This window comes from Oratosquilla oratoria, chromosome 43 (assembly GCF_046742065.1).
Source record: "Oratosquilla oratoria isolate Oo_2021 chromosome 43, ASM4674206v1, whole genome shotgun sequence".
Taxonomy (NCBI): domain Eukaryota; kingdom Metazoa; phylum Arthropoda; class Malacostraca; order Stomatopoda; family Squillidae; genus Oratosquilla; species Oratosquilla oratoria.
This window is the reverse complement of record NC_134819.1, coordinates 28,856,915-28,879,407: the sequence shown is the minus strand read 5'-3', so window position 1 is coordinate 28,879,407 and position 22,493 is coordinate 28,856,915. Positions and strand designations below refer to the sequence as shown.

The 22,493-nt window shown below is 38.8% G+C and overlaps 1 protein-coding gene across 1 annotated transcript in view; it reads left to right on the top strand.

Annotated features, from left to right (window-relative positions):
• Window positions 1-8,729: 8,729 nt before the first annotated feature.
• Window positions 8,730-22,493, top strand: part of LOC143021829 (uncharacterized) — a 35,035-nt gene continuing 21,271 nt past the window's right edge. Inside the window, exons 1-11 of the mRNA XM_076179596.1 lie at window positions 8,730-9,211; window positions 10,995-11,161; window positions 11,285-11,411; window positions 11,826-11,935; window positions 12,021-12,164; window positions 14,308-14,451; window positions 14,548-14,669; window positions 14,935-15,049; window positions 17,181-17,297; window positions 20,214-20,336; window positions 21,351-21,481. Of these exons, the coding sequence (XP_076035711.1) occupies window positions 9,073-9,211; window positions 10,995-11,161; window positions 11,285-11,411; window positions 11,826-11,935; window positions 12,021-12,164; window positions 14,308-14,451; window positions 14,548-14,669; window positions 14,935-15,049; window positions 17,181-17,297; window positions 20,214-20,336; window positions 21,351-21,481 (1,439 nt within the window). The 5' untranslated portion in view covers window positions 8,730-9,072. The remainder of the gene's footprint in view (window positions 9,212-10,994; window positions 11,162-11,284; window positions 11,412-11,825; window positions 11,936-12,020; window positions 12,165-14,307; window positions 14,452-14,547; window positions 14,670-14,934; window positions 15,050-17,180; window positions 17,298-20,213; window positions 20,337-21,350; window positions 21,482-22,493) is intronic.

Here is a 22,493-nt window from a genome sequence, read left to right as displayed (position 1 = left end):
CAAGACCTACCATACTGCCAGTAGCCCTGCATTCCGAATCAGGTTTAGGAATGTAGATAATGCAAAAGGGGACAATAAGAATGTTGATTCAGTACTGGTAACTTAAAATTGAAACATTGGAATGTACTAATCATATGAAAGCTGAATATTTTCTCTCCTACTTGCATATAACTCTGCATTTGCATCATGATTGGTATGAAATATATTATATAAACAATTCATTCAAATATTTTATGAATAGTATATGTATACAATATATACATACATAAACACACACACACACACACACGCACGTACGCACACACACACCGGCTGCCACTACTGAGGTCGGGGTTCGAATCCTGCCCAGGGCTGAAATTATTTCAGTATCGTGGGCGGGGAGTTGGGTGTGCGTATAGAGTTGCAGCATTACCCGTAGATCGGTCATATACGAGCTCTGAGTTCTCTTCCAGGAGGGAAATAGCTGTCGATCACGAGTCCAACACGTGATCCAAAGACCATGGTGGTGAATCACACACACACATTTTATATTTTTATTTCTTGCTCTTTTCTCCATACTTTTAAAGTGCTGTGTAAATCTTTTGCAAAAGGATCTATTTTTGTACCTTGACTTTCCTGTGTCCTTACTCTCTAAAATATAATGTATGTGAATTCCTTGGTGTTTACTTTGTATCCTTAAATCCTACCTGAGGTGATACAAGCATGTCATAAGAATGAACAGAGGTAGATATCCTTGAAGGATGCCCGAACCAATGATGTTTGGAGTGAAAGCAAGAGTTAAAGCAAAGAAAAGTTGCTTGGATGAACTAAGATAACTTTCAAGTCGTCTTGGTCAGGATGCCAAACATGTGAAAATTCGTGCAAGTGATAGAAGGAACCAGAGAAAACTGTAAAGGCAAATACGACGACTATAAGAGAAGTTCACTAGGGATGAACTGATAATACAGTATTGGTGTAATACAGAGGAGGCGATTCAAACTTTTCATTGTTTAAGGATAAAAGATTGAGAGGGAATGAAAAAGTTGAAGAAGATTCTACTTCCATCCCTAACCACCTTGGTCTGCGGGTAAAAAATAATGTTTAGGTGAAAAATATAAATCTTGAATCCAAATCTATCTTTCAACTGCCTAAGAGTACATCAAATGTTATTTTCATGAGTAAAGGAACTTTTTTATTTCACTTGATGAAGTTATTTCTCTAATTAAAAACCTTATATTTGTTCTGAAGAAAAGTGTCATATGCTTTTCTCATACCAAAGATTACAGCATAGGCATTGAGTAAACCATTAGTGTACAGTGATGTCTTTCAAACGATTTAGCCATAGTCACCGAGTCTCGAACTCGGGCCCCGAGCAACAATCGACACAACACAGCTCATCTCACACTCTCACTAACTAAATAACATCTACAGAAACCCTACAGTTCCCAAAGGTTTCACCATTTACGTCACGACACAAATGCAGATTACAAAGAAGATGGTCTTCCGACGATTATAAAAAATACCCAACTCTCGAAAATGATTTATAAGAAACAAAAGCACACGCCTGGCGAATAATGCACCATGCACACCGAAACTCATGTTAAATTTACATTTCAACAATAACATCCCAAAACCGTACCTCCAAAATATGGAAAAGATTAAAAAAAAAAAAAAAAAAAAAAATACAGTAAAACTCCTTCATATTCCCCCGTTCTCCAAATCAATGGTCAACCCATATCCTCACCTCCCCAAGTATATTCAAAATCCAACCACACAAATCATAGACCCACATTCATATCCCAAAAGACTGTCCTCGAATCATAACCTCGCCTACATTTCCCCTATGACTACAACCATCCATCCAGAGGTGGAATAGCACACCTTCTTCTCCGGGCCCAGGTAACATACACTACGACGTGACAGAACGACACTTGCACCAACTGCAGCATCTTTTACATTAAATCTCTTCAACAGAATATGGACGGAGGGCGCTCTCTCCCAACCGCCTGCAGAGAAGCCATCGTTATCCCTTTCCCCCAACAGGAAATCTCTCTCTCTCTCCCTCTCTCTTACACACACTCGTGGCGCAGTGTTAGAGTTTCTGGCCGCCACTACGGCGGTCCGTGTTCAAATCCCGCCCACGGCTGAAATTATTTTAGTATCGCTGCGCAGCGAGTCGATACTCTAACTCTCGTGGGCGGTGAGTTGGGGTTGTGTGTGCGTGTAAGGCCACAGCATTACCCATAGATAGGTCATATATGAGCTTTGAGCTCTCTCCCAGGAGGGAAATAGCTGTCGATCAGGAGTCCAACACGTGATCCAAGACCATGGTGAATCACACTCCCTCACCTTTCTCTCTCTCTCTCTCCCTCTGCCTCTCTCTTTAAAAAAAAAAAAAAAAAAAAAAAAAAGCATAGTCTCCGAATTATGCGAGCCCCGCATGGGCCCCTAATCTAAGACACACCACAACACACTACAAACCATACGAAACAAAACCTTAAAGACAATTACAGGCTACACAAATACAACACCTACGGACCATTTACACCATGAAAAATCCTCAAATTCAAGGATCACCTTGACATGAGAGGAGCACAAACGCTTGCAGCAGCCTTCACAAACACAGCATCAACACAGCAGAACACCCACACACGCCAAGAAGCAGCAAACAAAGCCCAAATACCTATATCACACACAAATGCTCTCTTCCATTCCTCCACAACCACCAGACACCATCCTCCAGAAGCATATCCATAATCATATCACTCACTGTTCCATCAACAAACTGAAAGACAATACATTGCTGCATGCCAGACCCCCTGATGTCCATCCCTCTGAATTCTCTCTTCCCCGAGAGGACGGAGTCCACCTGCCCAGGTTACGGTGCGGCAACCATCCAGCCCTTCTAAGCTACCAGAAGAGGCTGGATAACTGTCCAGGATGGAACACTTCACCCCATACTATACAACACATTATGCAAAGACTGCACTGTACACAAGCACGCACGCCAACAACACAATATACACTCTATAAGGAATTTGTGGGGAAACAGCCGTGGCGTTCCTCAGCGAGGCGGGACTGTTCGGTCAGAGTCTAGGGAAGGAAAACAACAACAACAACAACAACAACCAAGCCACGGTGGGTCCCGGATGTATTTTCAGCCGCTCCGGCAGGCCACTTCCTGCCTTTCACGTTCTCCGACTCGGCAACTACAACAGATTTGTCAGTGAATGTATGGGCGAGATGTATAGTACGCCTTTATAAAACACCTACGAGGGAAGTCAAATATATATATCTATATAATGGTGATTTAGGAAATCCGATATTAAGTCTAATTATTTTTAGCAGTAATCGCTGTTACCACCCAAAACTCCCAAAAACATACATAAGCGTACATGCTTTTTTTGTGTTATCCTCGGCAATTTGCAATTATTATTATTATTATTATTATCATTATTATTATTATTATTATTATTATTATTATTATTATTATTATTATTATTATTATTATTATTATTATTATTATTATTATTATTATTATTATTATTATTATTATTATTATTGTATTATAACTTGACTATGTGGTAATTCTTGAATAAACACTATTTTATTCCATTCTCCCCCTTTAAGGTCGTTTTGATGTTACGTGTGTTTACATATACCAGGGTGGGTAATCAAAGAATGTTTCAAGTTTTCAATAATCTAATTACTAAATCGTAATAAAAATAACATAACACTTCTATGTATTATCTTCACTATTACAGTAGACACAGTTAATTTTAACTATTAGAAATGAACTAAAACCCGTCCTGGATGATTGTCTTTGAATCAATGAGGTACTAGAAAGGTAGCGTGTTTTTAGTCAACACCTTAATGGCGTAGTAGAAGACATGGATATTACGATCTAACCCTCTAGCCACTTGTCCAGTAGTGGTGGGCAGCTACCGGTGAAATTACCGGTTTTATCGGCAACAAACTTAATGATAGCTTACCGACAAAAATTCTGCTACCGGTAAAGCTTCGTTAACCGGTAAAGCTTCGTTAACCGATAACTCGATAAGCTATACCATCACACTCAGAGAGCGGTAAGCACGTCTCGGCTTGGTGGTACTGAGTGACGGTGGTGACAGGCCCAGTCCCCCGCTAATTTTACCGGTTAAACTTTTATCATTAAGCAAGTATGTACCGCTAAGTTCTCGGTAAGTTTTTATCATTAAAATCGTTTTTTTCGGCACTCTTTTTAATTTCTCAATAGAATTAATGTTATTTCTGAGGTCAGCATACGAAACTGTATTAATTGTGAAAGTTTCATAAAAAAAATAAAAAATTCCGCGTGTCGCCAAACGAATACCCATATATTATAGGGGTCTTCGTTTGGCGACACGTAGAATTTTTTTTTTATGAAACTTTCACAATTATTACAGTTTCGTATGCTGATCACAGAAATAGCATTAATTCTATTGATAGATTAAAAAAGTGCCAAAAAACGGTTGTAATGGTAAAAAAATTACCGAGACCTTAGCGGTACATACTTGCTTAATAGTAAAAGTTTAACCGGTAAATTTACCGGGTCACTGGGCCCGTCACTACCGTCACTCAGTACCACCAAGCCGAGACGTGCTTACCGCTCTCTGAATGTTATGGTATAGCTTATCGAGTTATCGGTTAACGAAGCTTTAACGGTAGCAGAGTGTTTGCCGGTAAGCTATCGTTAAGGTTGTTCGATAAAACCTGTAACTTTACCGGTAGCTGCCTACCACTACCACCTCCAAACATGAACCCATGCATACAGACACGCGAACGAAAATGTATACACCACACCCACCCTCAGACACCCTTCATTCACTCACTCGCGCTGTAGATAGCAGACTATAGTAGCATCAATTAAAGTATGACCTTTTCCTTTTACAATTACATAACAATAAAAACAATATGTAAAATAGAACCAGCGATATAGCGTATTTAAGGACAAAAACATTGATTTTTCGAACTCGACTCGAATTTGTGACGTCACTACTACCTCACGAGTCTTTTACCGGTAAACTGTCGGTAATTTCGGTAACTGTATTGTTGTTCACCAATAATTTCGATATTGAAATTAGCGATATTTGCCCAGCACTATTGTCCAGTGTTTACTTCACCTACGCCTACCCTAACCTTAATACTAAAATATTTTACTTTATCTTTGGGAGAGAGTACTCTCGGGCATAAACCCTTTCGCAATCTATTATATACCTATAGCCTATTACAAAACGTATCGTTTGATCGACCCAGTCCGATAGATTCATATGATTAATTCGTTTGGTGTTTGCTAATACTCCCTTTTCCCCCCAGGGGAGGAGTAGGCCGGGTTTCGAGTAGCACTCGTATGGTTCACTTATAATATCATCTATTATATTTATCCGTACTCAGATATTTTAATTAATTTCAATGAATTATACTTAAAAAAGATGACACATACCTGGTAGGGCGTAGGGTTCTGGGTTAGCACTGACTATTTTTCAAACGCAATACCCATCGATGTCCCTGAGCGTTCGTTTCTCTGGGTAAAACCCCGACTAATACTTCGTACAACAATTCAGAGTTCCGTTACCTCGTTTCTTGATGTACCATTTGTGTATCATAAATCCCCTAAATTATTTCTCTAATGGAATCCTGAACTGGAGGTTGGGAATTTTTCTCCTAAATCTAAGGTTCCTAGTCTATGCTTACATACGAATACGTTCTAATGACGTCACGGGGGAGTCGAGTGAGTTGAGCCACAATGCCTAGCAATCTTACTTATAGAATCTTCTAGAAAAGTGCAAATAAACGAAAATAATAATTCCTGGCCTTACACATGTATTTCATTTTGTTCATCATTCTCCCATTATGATTAAAATTATATTGAAGACCGGAATTTTCAATCTTTTTGTCCTCCCTGCACTTTTTATACTATAAAAGATTACAAAAGAAAAGCATGCCGATAGGAGACCCTTTGGTTCATAACTAGGTAGGATGCTAATATATGTATATATATATATATATATATATATATATATTTATATATATATATATATATAAATATATATATATACATATATATATATATATATATATTATGAAAAATTAAATAAAATAAGTGAATGAATAATGATACATGATAAACAGATAAATAATAATGATTTATAATAAATAATCAATGAATAGATAATAAACAATAAACAGATAGATAATAAATAGATCAATAACAATGAATTGATAAACTAAATAAAATAGATGACAGGCATTACAGCATATTGCTTAGGTGTATATCTAAACGAATCTTAAAACTTCGAACTGTACTAAATTGCATTGCCTCTGCAGGAAGTTTATATCCATTCACTTCCTACACGGTTGGAGAAGTTGTTTCTACCCACTTTCAAATTAAATCTAATTCCTGACAGTTTGAGACCATTCAGTGTGAAAATTTCGTCATTTTTGATGTCAATTCCTTTTAGAATCTTAAATACCTGTATCAAATCACCCCTGAGTCTACGTTTTATTTTAGGAAAAATATGTTATGTTTTATGGGAAAATATGTGTTTTAGTTTATTTATTTCTGATAGTTGGAATCACCACTGCGGTTCTTGAGCTTTCATCTACTAGAACAAGAGGCTGTGTAACCTTGTTGAGGTGCAGTGGCTTAACCTACTTGGTGTCTGCTCGGATCTGATGAAAGCATATCTGTAACCTTCGGGGAGCAATGGACGCCTTGGTGGAACTAGTTAGCAGTCTCGAGGACCACGACAGACCTAGCAAGCCGGTGGTTTTGATACTCTTGCTCAAGAAACACGAGTGATGCCTCGGAGCGGACGGAACTTACGGCAACGAACTCGAAATGATAATGGACAGTCTCTTAGGAATATTAGATTAGGTACAATCAATGCAACTACATTGAGTGGTAAATTGGAGGAGGTTGTGGAACTAATGTTGGAGAGAAATATAGACATCATGGGGATATGTGAAACCAGGTTAGTTGGAGAGGGTATGATGAAGATACACAATGATTTTCATCTAATTTATAATGGAATGAACTATGAAAGAAAGTATGGAGTAGCATTTATCCTTGCAATACAATTGAAACAAGTGGAAGACTTTGAGTACTTGGGAGTTCAAATACATGAGAGGTGTTATATGGAGAAAGAAATAACAAGCAGAATCGAAAAATATACAAATAATCTAAGATTAATGTATCCACTACTAAAAGACAGACTCATACCATCAAAAGTTAAAGTCATCATATATAAAACGATACTAAGACCAGTATTAACATATGGCTCAGAGACCTGGACACTAACAATGAGATTAAAGAGCAAGATACAGGCAGCAGAGATGAGAATGTTGCGATTAATAAAGGGAGTAACAGGAAGAGATCGCTTAAGAAATGAGGATATCAGAGATGAACTGGACATCGAATCAATATTAGAATTTGTAGAAAGAAGTAAACTGAGATGGTATGGACACATCATGAGGATGAGTCAAGAAAGTTACCCTGCTAAATATTATCGATGGAATCCAAGAGAGAAGAGGCCGGTAGGAAGACCCAGAAAGAGATGGAGAGATGGAGTGAGGGAAGCAATTGAAGCGAGAGGATCAACAATAGAGAGTGTGGAAGAAGAGGAACTTTACGAGGATCGTACCTGGTGGAGAAGTTTCGTGAGGCATCATAACTGACAGGGCACTGGCCCTACCTGGTGTATGGTAAAGAGAGGTAAAGAGTTGGAATCAGTTTTGTGGCTCACCGTAGTACTTTTTCCAAATCCTTCAATGTCTCTAAGTCAGAATGTCCCTTTTCACAAGTGCTCTATCCGACTCAGAAGTAGAACTATTTTCCCCTGTGATTTATTTGATAACTGTAAAAGTTATATTTTGCAGATTATGCAAATTGCAAGATCTATAGAATTGCTGTCTGACGTTTTATCCATACCCACTAAAACCCTGCACTTAATGTTATCGTATTTTGCTAAAACTTGCTGTAATCATGTATTTTGACATGTTCTTTCTAATAGTGAAATCAAACATTACTTATCTGATGGTTTTGTAAAGTAATGGTCAGTTTCATAATATTCCACCAGAATCGCTTGCAAAGCTCATGATCACGAAGTTTACTATTTGTTGATTATTATGAAGTTTTCTGTTGCTTTCATTACCCTTTCATTGTCAACTTTAGTATAAGTCTGCTTTGCTAACATATGTTGTCGTCTTCGCACTTTGTAGGATAGGGAACTTAAATTTAACTATAAGTAGAAAACACTGAGACTTATTTACGGGAAATTGTGATTAACTCTATGTACTTGTAATGCTTTCGGTATTCTGGGTTTCGTCCATCTCAACTCATTATTATGACCTTAGGTATTCTAGGTTTCGTCATTCCATTCGTCCTTCATACGAAGAGTTTCTCGAGGACGAGACATTTTCAAATATTTCACCAAACTGTTATCCGAAATGGGCTATTGCATCGTTTAAAGGAAAATGCTTTAAATATATGAAAAAGAAGCATAAACAAGAGCGATGTGACCAGTTGACAGCATAGGATTTGTAGTTTGTAAAAAGAATATTATTCCAACAGTTTGCTTTGGAATGTTTCTATTTCGGTAAACCACCTCTGAAACCCTAAAATTCACCGTGGAGGGGGAATTCCCTCCACTGGTTGAGACCCTTTTTTTGAAGCATTCAGACCAATGATAGGGTCCAAGGTTTTTGTGAAGATGCAGTGCGACTTGGTGCTTCCTCAGGTGCAAAATATTTTGTATTCAGCACCTGCCAAAACGAACGAATATTCTTTCCAGATTGCTTACAGTGTTACATACATACATATGAATATTAGTGATAATTTTTTATTTTATCGATTTTGTTTTATCCTAAACCACTGTTTTAAGTGAGCAAGTGTAATAGGGAATGTGAATATGATTAGTTGTCAAGATTTGTCAACGTTTATGAAGCGGTTTGTTTTGATTCTGCTGTGTTTACCCCCAGTGGCAGAGTTCCGCGAATTCCATAAAACAAATGGTCGAGTTTTGGTGTAGTAAACCGTTATATTGGGAAAGTGAACGGCAATAATCCAAATTGAACATGGAATTGGTAGTGTCAGACAAGCTTAGTGAGGTATTCACACTCCTCAAGTCGGCAGGAGGAGATGCCATTTATGATGATACTGTACTTGAAAAGTTGCATACACACATCGTATCCCTAAGCAGTAAACATACATATGGTAGTGTACAAAACTTTTCTTTTTATTTACATGGTATTCGTTTAAGAAAATAAAGAATCTTTGTATACTAGAACTTTTATTGGTAAACAATTATCCTTTAATATTTTCAAATGGTAATAGTAATGATGCTGTGAATACATTGGATTAAGAATTAGACTATTATGATTATCTATATAAGTAATAATTATAATAGTTACTAGTAGTAGGAGTGAACATTTTTGGGATAGGCCATATAAAGCAAAAAAGTCAATTGAATGTGTATCAATGACTTGATCAAACATTTTCTGTAATGAGGTGACATTAGTTTGCAAACTTTGTCACTATCAACTGGAGTTGATTGAGCTTAAACAAGTGCTATTATAAATAAATCTATCATATATATATATGCACATCCATGCATGGTGTATCACTGTATGCATGCTGAGAAGGGAGCAGACAGAGGGGCTGTCAAATTCTAATATTGCATAAGGCTAAGACACCAAAATAGCTAGAACCAGCTCTGGGTGTGACTGAGTAAATAAGTGGCACATCAGAGAGAAAGGGTGGTAAAAGTTGAAGAATAACAGTCCCAATAAACTCCCCCAACCCACTAAATTAAACGGCGCTGGATGACCTCCCCGGTCCCAGTGCCTGGCCTCTGGCCTAAATACTATACCATACCATACCACTAAATTAATGTTAAACATGATAAAATAAGCTATGAACAATCCCATTTATATTCAGATTTGATTATTTATTTTGCCATTGCTATCACTGGGAGAGGTGGAGACTTCTGGATAGGGCCAGTCAGGGCTGCTATTCTTAAGTTATACTGAAAGGATGACAATGATAAAGTGAGCATCCAGTATAAGAAAAATGCTTTATGACCAGTCAATAGGGGTTTCATTAAAATCCTTAAAGAATTTACTCCATAAATCATGTTATAAGGTATGGAAAATAAAAAGATTAAGTTTTATTAGAACAAAAGTTAAGCGAAGTTATCCTAAGAATAATTTGTATCTTTATTGAAACGGTAAATAGTATTACTCCCAAGCTTTCCTTTTACTTTTGCTTCTGTTAGATATTTAGTTGTTCTGAAGTCTGAGTACTGTCCAGAATACATTACTTTCCGTTATCTATTACAATGACCCTATTTTGTAGAATGGAGTGTAGGCATATGAAGAGTTCCTGAACAGAGGGAGAAGTCATATTTGCCAGAACACCAGAAAGAACTTGCCAATCATATATTAGTTATAGGAGTGCATAGTTCCAATAGAAATGTTGTTTCACTAATTTGGGGCCCTTTAGTAATGTCTGATATTTAAAGCTATGTAATGCTACCAAGGGAGAATGGGAAAAGGGTTGTGCCACAAAGATATAGTCAGAAAAAGGAGGAAATGCTAGCTGCTATAGATGGGCTTATTTAACAAAAGTTTTACTCCCTGTCATTACTGTGTCACAGAACAGTATAATAGCATGCTAGTGGCCTAGATAAAAGGAAGAATGCAACCTAGTAAAGAAGGGATTGATATACATGCACTGGGATGATGAGGTTGCAGGCCCAGCTCTGTCTTAAAATTTGACAGGGTTAGGGCACTTTCTGAGGTGTCAAAACACAAATCACCTCTATTTTAGCAGACAATTTGCTAAGATGAAGGTGATTTACATTTTGAAAAATTGCATTTCAATGCCTCAAAAACCTCCCTAACCATGTCAAATTTTGAGACCCCAGTGTATCTTCCTAATTATATTCCATAGATCAAATTGCTTTTATAGTGAATATGTGACTGTGATTAATTTTCAGGTTTTGCGTGGGCCAGTGAAATAGGATTGTTAGAATTTCTGTCAGCAGTCCTTGATGCATCATTTATTGAGAAAAGCAGCAATGTTTCAATTACAGCAATGGGACTCAGAGCTTTTGCAGCCTATACTAAGCATGAAACCATATTTCTTGCTCTCATGGAAAGTAAAGTAAGTCATCACAGATATATTAGCAGAGATCAATTACGTGTAGAAAAGTTTTCTTGATAATAAATATTGTTTCAGTAAATATGAGAGATGACGGGTATTTTAGTATAATAATTTATTTTTCAGATATTGGTTAATATTGTGAGTATATTACCTTCCCTTCGGAGTGACTCGACTCTTGCAGCTGCAACGCTGTTTTTCACCAGATCTTTGCTACTACATCAGAGTGGACGTTTATGGATTAACGAGAATGGTAGCATCCTATTTTCCTTTTTTACCGTATCTAACCTTGTAACCTGTACCATACTTCACAGACATTTCATCTCAAACACATTTAAATTTTTCCTCTCTGCCTCTCATAAATTCCATGTCTCTGCCCCATACAGTGCCATTGGTACAATCACCCCTTCATATGCTTTCCTCTTTACATCCATTCCCAAATGTCTATTTCTCATAATACTTTTTAACCCCCCTAAGGCATTTACTGTACTTGCTTTTTTCAGTCTGCAGTTTACTTCCACCTCCATTCCTACCTTTTCCACCACATGTGACATATATGTGTGTATACATACATATATATATATATATATATATATATATATATATATATATTTTATTATTTTTATTTATTTATTTATTTATTTATTTTTTTATCTTTTCTTTGCAGGGTTTTGGGAGAAATTTTTATTGCCGTGCATAAGAAGCCAAAGTTACTTTGTGCAGCGAGAAGGAGCTCAAGTTATAGCAGAAATTTTAGTTTACTGTAAAGACAGTGAGGTGTGTGTAATTTGTATTGAAATAGACATTGCCAAAATCCATAGTAGCTTTGGTGATTATTACTAATGTAAACATTATTTTACAGCTTTTTGATTCAAGAGTCCAGGATTTAGGACTCATTTCTGTGAAGTTTTGTGAGCTGAAGAGACATTTGAATGTTGCCCAAGGTGAAGAGTTGAGACAAGGAAACATCTTTGTATTCTCAGTTTTTCGTCATCTCTTGGTTCAGGTAAAGTTTTGCAAGTAGCATTTTATGCAAGGGTTCCTTTACATTCATTGGTTTGTCTTTTGTCTTAAATAATTTCATAATTGGTGAAAGAATGTTGTAATGTTTTAGACAGTATACACTTCCACATGGTTTTGACTATGGAGGCAAGTGTCAACAAGGCCTGTCTTTGCACTGAGACACCAAGATGATGGAAGGAGGATGGACCTCCAAAGGGTTGGTACCCTCAGAGCAGAATTGCCAACCAACCAGTGTTCAGAATGTAAAAAGAGTGTGGGGAGGCAAATTGAGTAGAGAGGAAAAGGTATAGCTTGCAATTGAGCAGATACAAATGGGAGTGAAAGTGGCAAGAAGATGGAAGAAATACTTCAGAGAGATTACAAATGTGGAGAAGGATAGGAAAGCTTTAATTGTGACATTAGGAGATGCTAGGAAATGACTATGATGGGAGAGGAGAATGGTAGGGCTATAGGAAAAGAGCAGACACAGAAAGCATTAAAAAGGATGAAAGCTGGTAATGCAGTTCATTTAGAAGGTTGTTTTGTCGAGTGTTTAATGAAGGGAGGAGTAGTTATAGTGGAATGACAGGTGAGATTATTTGCCTGAGAGAGGGAAGTGCAGTGCACCAGTGAACTGGAGTAGTGAATGTATCTATATATTCTATATACCAAAGATTTCCCCTTTTAAGGGAGGTAGCCAGTCAAGGCTTGCACCCACTCCCATCCACCACACTTAGCTCCTCATGGATGAAGTGTCATCCCTGTCTCCTGCCCACTGCCTGGGTCAGAAGCAATGCAGCATGTTACTCTGCATGAGGAGTGAATGTATAGTTCTACTTTACAAGGGGAAAAGGGGTAAGTATGAATGTAATGCTATTAGAAGGATATGTTTGTTAGGTGTAATCAGTAAGGTGTTTAGGCGGGTATTAAATGAGAGAATTAAGGAGAACATGGAGTAATTTGGGAAGAGCAGTGTGGATTTAGGAGAGTAAAATGGAGTGTAGATATGAAGTTTTAGTAGTAAGATATGCAAGAAGTTTTTGGCAAAGTGTGAAGATGTCTTTTGGGTTTTCATGGATTTGGAGAAGGCATATGACAGGGTGAAAGAGGCATTATGAAGACTGTTTTAGATTTGCTTTATCTTGCTGAATTCCTTCTGACCCAGGCACTGGATGGGGCAGGGATGGCCCATCATTCATAAGTTTTAGTACATTTTAGATGCATTTGCAGGCATGTAACTGTATTGTCAAGCTTTTAATTGTGTTTGTGTACTTAAAAATTACAGAATTGTCGAAGCCTTATATATGAGGTATTAGTGAATGCTAGAGGAGTTTGAATGTGTTTGAGATGAGGTGTCTGAGTAGTATGATGGGGGTTACAAGGCTGGATAGAGTGAGAAATGAGGAGGTGAGGAGGAGAACAGAGGTGGCAGGGGAGTTGGGAGATAGGGTTGATGAAAGAGTATTAGGATGGTTTGGACACATGGAAAGAATGAGTGAAGAAAGACTAGTAAAAGAGGTATGGAAGGCAGATGTGGAGGGAGTGAACATGAGGGGGCATCCTAGGATGAGGTGGATGGATGGGGTGAAGGGGGCTTTGGGGAAGAGGGGAATGTCTGTTGAGGAAGGACAGGAGAGGACAGAAGATGGGTGAATAGAGAATGGTTGTATATGGATGATGTTGTGATGCATGAAGTGGAATGGATAGGGGGATGGGGGGTGAGGTAGTATGTGTGAGAAAAATTTGATGCAGCTCGAAGGGATTTCTCCCCGTCTTCTCCTTTTCTGCATGGGGGGACAGAGAGGGGGGGGTCGCCAATTTAATGAAGCAGCCTTGCTGTGGATGTGCTGTGTCTTGCAACACTGCCTCTGACCCAGGGCAGTGGACAAGGTGCAGGGATGACCCGTCATCCAGGAGGTGCCAAGATAAGAGGGAGGGTGGAGGGGAGTGGAGTGTATTTAGGGATGGAATGGGTTTTATGCCTTTCTTTTTGGCTACCTCCCTTGTAAGGGGGAAAAAGCCTTGGTATACGTATATATATATGTATTAGTGAATGCAGTATGGTGCACTTATTAAGCTCAGAAATATAAAACCCACTATATGATATTCATTTTTAGTCATTATTTTCTTGTATGCTAATGACACAGACTCTTGGAAGTGTAAACATTTATGGGAAACTCCAGAAGGCTATTCACCTGGATGATAAGCTCATTTATGCTCTAAAAAAACAGTTACCTGAGGACATGAGCATTCAAGTTTCAGAGCTTCTCCTACTTCTTGCAATGCACAAGGTAAATTTTGTTATTGTTGATTTGTGACTTATTCATATGGTATTCTGATTATTGACTTGTACTTGGGATATGTTTTAATCTATGCTCTATATAAAGTTTCAGGAACAGTTGGTTGAGTTTGGTACCGTAGAACAATTTCTCATTGATTCAATATGTGCAGATATCCTACATCTATGCTGTATACTATTGGATACGTATAAGTATAGTGCTCTTATTAAGTAAGTACAGATATTTATATGCAGGATTAAAAAAGGTGTGAAATTTCAAGTCATGTAGGGTTCTAATTAAGGTGTGACTAAACTCATTCGATATTAACATCCCTGTAGCCAGTAAGGTTATGAAACAGATTTGAAATAAAAGGGCATTTTTTTCAGTTTGTTCATTTTTAGCCAATGCAGTAATGTTGGTAATACAAATCAATATTGTAAGTATAATTGATTGATTGATTGATTGATTTTTTTTTTTTTTTTCTTAATCATTCAGAGGCACTGCCAAGTTTCATGTACATTGGCAAAAACTTGAAGAGTCAGTGCAGTCCACTTGGGGAATCAGCCTTTCAAGTACGGAAGTCCCACTCTTTCTGGTGCTCACATTTCAGGTAAGGGAATTCATTGCACTGAACTGTTTTCATTTGAATTGTCAAATATACACTCCATCATAAAGAAATACCCATGTTTAGCTACTTATTTCAAATTAGTAATGTTAATTGTTGTTTCAACTTTCATAAACTGAAAATCCATAATTGCAATGACTAACTGCCCTTGGGCCCTTTTATAGATTGCTCTGGGTTGAAACTTGGGACTATTTATTGTCTTATATTAATATGTGACTGTTGTACATTAGCTGATATTACGTAATAGAAGGAAGAGAGCACCAGTTGCTGGTTGTCAGCTTTTTTTATGGAAAAAAGTGGAGGGAATACAGTTGAAATTGATAGAGAGAGAGAGAGAGAGAGAGAGATCTTTGGCCCTGTCTAGAGGCTGAGTATCAGCTTTGCTGTCCATCTTACAGGACCACCACATGCAGATACCCATCATTGGTCCCATATATGATAAAGTAGATAGTAAAGAAGTTTAAGAGATCATGAGACTGTATGGAGTTTGGGGTAGAAATTAAGAGGCAATGAAGTGTATGATGGGTATAATATATGTGTGACAGTTGACTATAAACCCACTATCGGAGAAATAATATCGGAAGTACAGGAAAACTGTATATTTTGACTACTATCTGTAGTCCTCTTCAGCAGAATAGTTACAAGAAGTTAAAGTACAAGTATATATGAGGTAGTGAGGGGTACAGAAAAGGGGATGGGGAAAGTGGGGGGGACTCAGGTTACATGCCCTTGATATGGTTGGATCAAGGAAGGACAGTTGGTGATAGTTTGTCAGACTGCTCTTGACATTAAATTGTTGACTGCTATGTGTGACAGTGCAAAGTAAGGAAAGCAAGATTGTTAAAGTAAATGGTGGTTTGAAGCAGGTATGTGTAACATCACTATGGCTGTTTTACCTATTTATGGATGGAGTAATGAGAGAAATGAATGCAAGAGTGAAGCTAGAGAAAAATGGGTAAAAATAGTTTAGTAAATATAGATGACACTGTTCTTAATGCAGAAGTTGGTGAGTGAATTTTGTACCCATGGGTTGTTGTTGTTGTTGTTGTTGTTGTTGTCGTTCCCTAAACTGTCTGTCCGAGCAGTCCCGTCTCCCCAAGGAAGGCCACAGCCGAAACTGGGTTTTCCCACAAATCCTTTATAGAGTGTATGTTGTGTTGTTTGCTTGCATGATTGTGTATAATGCAGTCTTCCATTATGTGTTGTATGGTATGGGGTGAAGTGTTACATCCTGGGCAGCTGTTCACAACACGGTCGTCCAGCCTCTTCTGGTAGCTTAGAAGTGCTGGGTGGTGACCGCATTGCAGTCTGGCCAAGTGGACTCTGTCCTTTCGTGGGACATGTGTCTATGTACTTATGCATAAAGTACCCAGAGTGCTAGGGTATAAAAATATATACGTAGGTTTCTATATCTAATAAGTACTTCTGCATACATAGGCTTGGATACATAAAGGGAGCCCTATCAATATAAGACAGTGAATATTGTACAGCACTAATGTTAAATAGTTCACGTCCACTGGTCCAACAGGATCCAATCACCATAGTGTCTCTGGTCCAACTGCGTTGGCGGGAACTATGCCGTGACGTCATGGCGTCACCGTGACAAATGTAATAGATGATATATACAACAGCATCCTAGACTAAATTGTCCTAGCTAGGTCATCTATTATACATAGTCCCTATGCTCCGTTACACATGGGAAAAAGTGTCTCCTATCCTGACATGTGTTTACAAATGTATGTGTGTCGTATGCCTATGGGTGTCTATCATGATCACGCTATGCGCGCGGGAATATCAAATACCCAGACATAGACACATGTGCCACGAAATGTACTTTCATATATGAAAAGCCCATTCCCACTTATGAGGTGGGGAGGCTGGATCAAAGCATGAACTTATTTCATACACATTAATCCCCATTTAATGCCCTTCCCATCCCAGCACTTCATGGATGAAGTATGATCTCTGTCTCCACAACACTGCTTGGATTGAGGAGAATGCAGCAAGGCACAGCCCTTCTACAGCAGGACCTGATAGCTAGAGATAGCTTACCCCTATTGTTTCATTATATGAGTGGTAGAGAACGCAATTAAAAGATTGTTTTGAAAATTTTCAGCTTGCTCCTGCAGTTGCTTTATACCATACTGCTGTGGATGAAATGTGTGGGAAAGGACATGTAACTAGTTGGATCCAAGGAATATGGGAGAAAATTGTAATAAAGAAGGAGTACAAGGTATGTACATTGCAATTTGGTTTATTAAAGCATTTTCCAATTTGGGGGGGGAGAGGGGATGCCTTTTGTTTTTACAGGCGAGTACTGTAGACCCTGGATGAACTGACACATTTAAGGGCTGTGTTTCGTTATGCTCTAATTCCACAAAGATCAGTGACAGTGGAAGAAAGAGTTAAATTCTTTCTTTTGCATCCTATGGGAATTTAATAGCACTACCCTTGTGTGTTAGCAGTCTATGCAACAGTTACTTTAATCTTGGGAGCCATTTGAAAGTAGATTGAATTCCACATGAAAATGAATCTTAGGGTGGTTATCATGTGGAATAAAATTATCTTACTTCTATTTCCATCTGATCTATCTCCCCAACTTTTTTTTTCGACACATGGAGGTCAGTACACTGGCTCCTGCCCTACCACAGCACCTAGCTGACAACAATGAAAACAGTACAGGCTTTTATGCATGCCCAACATGCACAAAGCTTGTAAATTACATGCACACATTTCTAGTGCCACTTTTGCAATTCCTTGATCTATCTAACATGAACCACAGTCATAAGCATTAATCAATACATAATGAATTAGACTTGCAGCCAATACACACACACACACACCTACACACACCTACACCTAAAAACACTTTAGATATAAAGAAACAGTAACAATATTAGAAACAAGTACATACATACATATGCCAAAGCTTTTTCCCCCTTACAAGGGAGGTAGCCAAAAAGGAAAAGGCATAAAATCATTCCCACCCATTCCATCCCTGAATACACTCCACACCCCTCCACCCTCCCTCTTATCTTAGCACTTCCTGGATGACGGGTCATCCCTGCACCTTGTCCACTACCCTGGGTCAGAAGCAGTGTCGCAGGACACAGCACATCCACAGCAAGGCTGCTTCATTAAATTGGCGACCCCCCCTCTCTGTCCCCCCATGCATAAAAGGAGAAGACGGGGAGAAATCCCTTTGGGCTGCATCAAATTTTTCTCACACATACTACCTCACCCCCCATCCCCCTACCCATTCCACCTCATGCAACACAACATCATCCATATACAACCATTCTCCATTCATCCCTGTCTTCTGTCCTCTCCCGTCCTTCCTCAACAGACATTCCCCTCTTCCCCAAAGCCATCTTCACCCCATCCATCCACCTCATCCTAGGACGTCCCTTCATGTTCACTCCCTCCACATCTGCCTTCCATACCTCTTGTACTAGTCTTTCTTCACTCATTCTTTCCATGTGTCCAAACACAGTACACAGTACAAGTACACAGAATAATAATCAGATGCACTAAAACTACCACAATAAAGCATCCACTCGCTAACTAAAGTCCAGCCGCATAAAACAACACATTAACCTCTTCCATATGATGGTGTCATGAGGCATGAGTGGGTGTATGAGGGTGCTGGCATCGGTGTCTTGATTATATTTATTTTGTGGCTGTAGCAAAGTAACTCCCAAATTCTGTGAGCTGGTTTGATCACGTTTTCTGTGTTTATTATTATTCATAGTGAAAGGAAACAAGTAATACAGCAATGACTTTACAACACAAGTAGCATGGTGCATCATACATTAGGCATCCAATGCCATGCATTAAAATTTCACTCATATTGAAGAGGTTAAATTGGTAGTCATGCAGCTCTCTGCAAATGCCTTCAAACTTACCCAACCTTCCCACCTGATGGTCCTACAAGACGGACATCAGAATCATCTTGTTATTCATCTGCAATACCCATCAACACCTTCACCTCCTTTTGGAAGTGCAGCACCAAGGGAATGACATTTGGTCTCTAGACTGGGCACAACATCTCTATCAGTTTCAACAGAATTTCCTTCACCTTTTCACACAAGGAGAGCTAATAACCAGCAACTGTACCTCTCTGGTAACACATAAACTGTTTCACACTAATACAACACAGACAGCAGTCTAATATTTCTTCAAAGAAACATCTGTTGCAAGACCCAATGTGGCAATAGACTAGTTGGCCCTGATGCAACCACCACACAGAAAACACAAGAACCTCACACTACACTGCCCAACACTCACCCCTTCTAGAGAGCAATACAAAATCTCTACACCAAGTGACTTATATAGACTATATGTGGTGGCCATGGCTGGCTTTCATGGGGTCATGGGTCTTTTGCAAGAGAGAACTGGAGCAATGGACTGATTGATTCATGTGATGTCCTGAAGGATGATTGGAAGAGTTCTGGATTTGAATGTATTAAGGGGAGAGAGTGGTGGAATGTTTGATCATCAGCTGGTGGAAAAGACTGAAATAAAGTGGAGAAATAAGAGAAAGGAGGGAGGCAGAGTTGATGAAAATAATTAAGTTAACCAAGAAGAGGAAAGAAGATGAATACCATGCACAATTGAGGCACAGTATATTGAGTGTTGTGAAAGAGGGGGAAGTGGAAATAGAATAAGAAGGAATGTGTTTCATGGGAGTATTTAAATGAGTTGAAACAGGATAAGGAGAATAGGTGAGAATGGAAGGAAGGGTAGCAGGTGGTGGAATGAAGAAATAAGTGTAGCAATGAGTAGAGGTGTGCATATGAGTGGTTGCAAAGAAGAAACAAAGAAAAAAAAGTGGTAAAGATTAGCCAATCTGTTGTCCCAGATCTCTCCTGCAGGAGATCCACAGCTTCAAGGTAACTGGCAACAGCCACCAGACTGGTCCACAAGTCACTTGAGGAAAAAACATTATGTTGTTTGGATAGGGCAAGAGTGGGACAGTGCAGGATGTGGTCCTGAAAGTGTTGAATAATCAGACCTGTATTTATACTTTGGGTACCTGGAATTAATAGGTCTCTTACAAGAGACTTAGTGTAACAAATTGATTGATTTGGATAAAAAGAAAATTATTATTTCATCTATTTATTAATTTTTATTATTATTTATTTTTCAGGAAAAACATGAGATAGAATTTCAGAAGATAAATAAAGCTGTGAATCAGGACCCTGAGCTTGCCATGAGCTTGTGTCTTTCTTCGATTGCTGCCCTTATAAACGGTGTGCAGGCTCTTCATGAGGTGGGTACTCTTTCCATAGAAACAGTTATGTTATTATTGTTATACATGTGATGACAATGTATAAAACATGTATGCAAGGTTCATCACAGTCGTGGATCATGTGTTGGGAGTTATGAGGGAGCCTAAGAGGAGTGAATGTGAGATGGAGCAGGTGTTTGAGAATTTGTAAAATAAGTTAGGTAGAGAGGAAATGGTAAAGGAAGTGGATGGACACTTGTTAATGGAAGGGAAGCCTATGAAAGGGAAAGGGGCATAATATCTCAAGAAGTTGTTGAATGTATGGGAGGACAGGGTGGTTTTGATTGAGATGGCAGAAGAATTACTTTTAAGGAGTTGGGAGATAGGGTTGATGAAAGAGTATTGGGATGGTTTGGACACATGGAAAGGATGAGTGAAGAAAGATTAGTAAAAGAAGTGTAGAAGACAGAGGTGGTTGGAGTGAACATGAGGAGGCGACCAAGGATGAGATGGATGGATGGAGTAAAAGGGGTATTGAGAAAGAGGTGGATGTCTGTTGAGGAAGGGAGAAGACAGAATATAGGGGTGAGTGAGTAATGGTTGTGTATGGATGGTGCTGTGATGCATGGAAGGGAGTAGGTGGGGGATGGGGGGAGGTAGGGAGTATGTGTGATGCAGCCTGAAGGGAATCACTCCCTGTCTTCTCTTTCTGCATGAGGGGATGGAGAGAGGGGGTTGCCAGTTAAATGAAGTGGCCTTGCTATGGATGTGCTGTGTCTTGCTGCATTGCCTCTGACCCAGGGCAGTGGGCAAGATGCAGGGATGACCTGTCATCCAGAAGGAGCCAAGAAAAGAGGGAGAGAGAGGTGGTGAATGAGAGTGAAGTATGTGGGGATGGAATGGGTGGGAGTGGATTTTATGCTGTTATTTTTTGGCTACCTCCCTTGTAAGGGGGAAATAGCCATTGGTATATGTATGTACTACTTCACGTATGTATTTACAGTATACCTTGTGTGCATTGATATTTATGAATATATTTTTCTTTTTCCTTTTCAGAGTTGTGGTATATCACTTTTTCAAGGACTACTTTATCTCTTGAAGTCATATCACATTGAAGACTCACCCCTAAGACATAGCAATAAACTCCAGATTGCTGCTATTGATGGACTTCGAATACTTGTGGAAAGGTCAGCTTTTAATGGTTTGATGGTGTAAAGTGTTTTTACAGAAATTTATTGTTGTGAGAAATGGGTAAGTAATTCACTCCCAGGTTTTTGATGTCAAGAAAGGTTTCCCATTTCCTCATTATTCCCATGGTATTCATGAATTTCTCCCAATTTTCTTCTTCAGAGAATTTCTTTCAAACCTAAGTAATCTGCTTTCCCAAAATTGAGTCTACCTTGCCTGTGTAATTCATTCCTTGGCTCTATTTCCTCATCCTCTATCCAAAATTCAATTGTTACATGGTCACTAATTCCAATGGGGCAAAGGTAGTTCAAGGAGCTGATGATGTCGGGCTCTTTGGTTAGTAGCAGATCTAATCTTGTGGGAATATCATTTCCTCTTACCCTGATCGCTTCTTTTACCCACTGGGTCATTGTGTTCTCCATTGGTGCACTTTACAGGGTACTTCCCCAGGAATCTGCCTTGCCACTTGCTTCTTATTCCTCCCAGTTGACCTCACTGCAATTAGAGTATCCAATAAGGACTACATTGCTACTTTGTTCAATAGTTTTCTTTAGGAAAATAGTTGTATCCAATAACAGTTCTTGATATTCAGCTACAGCTTTATTCCAAGCTCTTGTCTTGCAGGGCCATGGGCTACTATGAAACCTCTTCTATTCTGTCCTGTAGTTCTAATTTTCAGGAGGATTGTTTCAGCCATGCCTTCACGCAGAACAGCTTCTTCCACTTTTATGTCAATTTCTCACATCACACATCACCCCTCCACCCATTTTGTTTTCTTTGTCTTTTCTCCAGGAGGTGTATCTTTTGTTCCCCAGCTATAGATCAACATTCTTTGAGAGCTAAGTTTCCACTAAACATAAAATATCAGGGTCATTTATCCTTAAGTAGTCATTTGTCTCCAACCTGGTTGATAGTAAACCATCAACATTAGCATATGCTACTTTTGAGTTTCCTTGTAGGGCTTTCTCTGCAGTACTGCCCTCCCGTTTTTTAGAAACCATTTCCTCACAT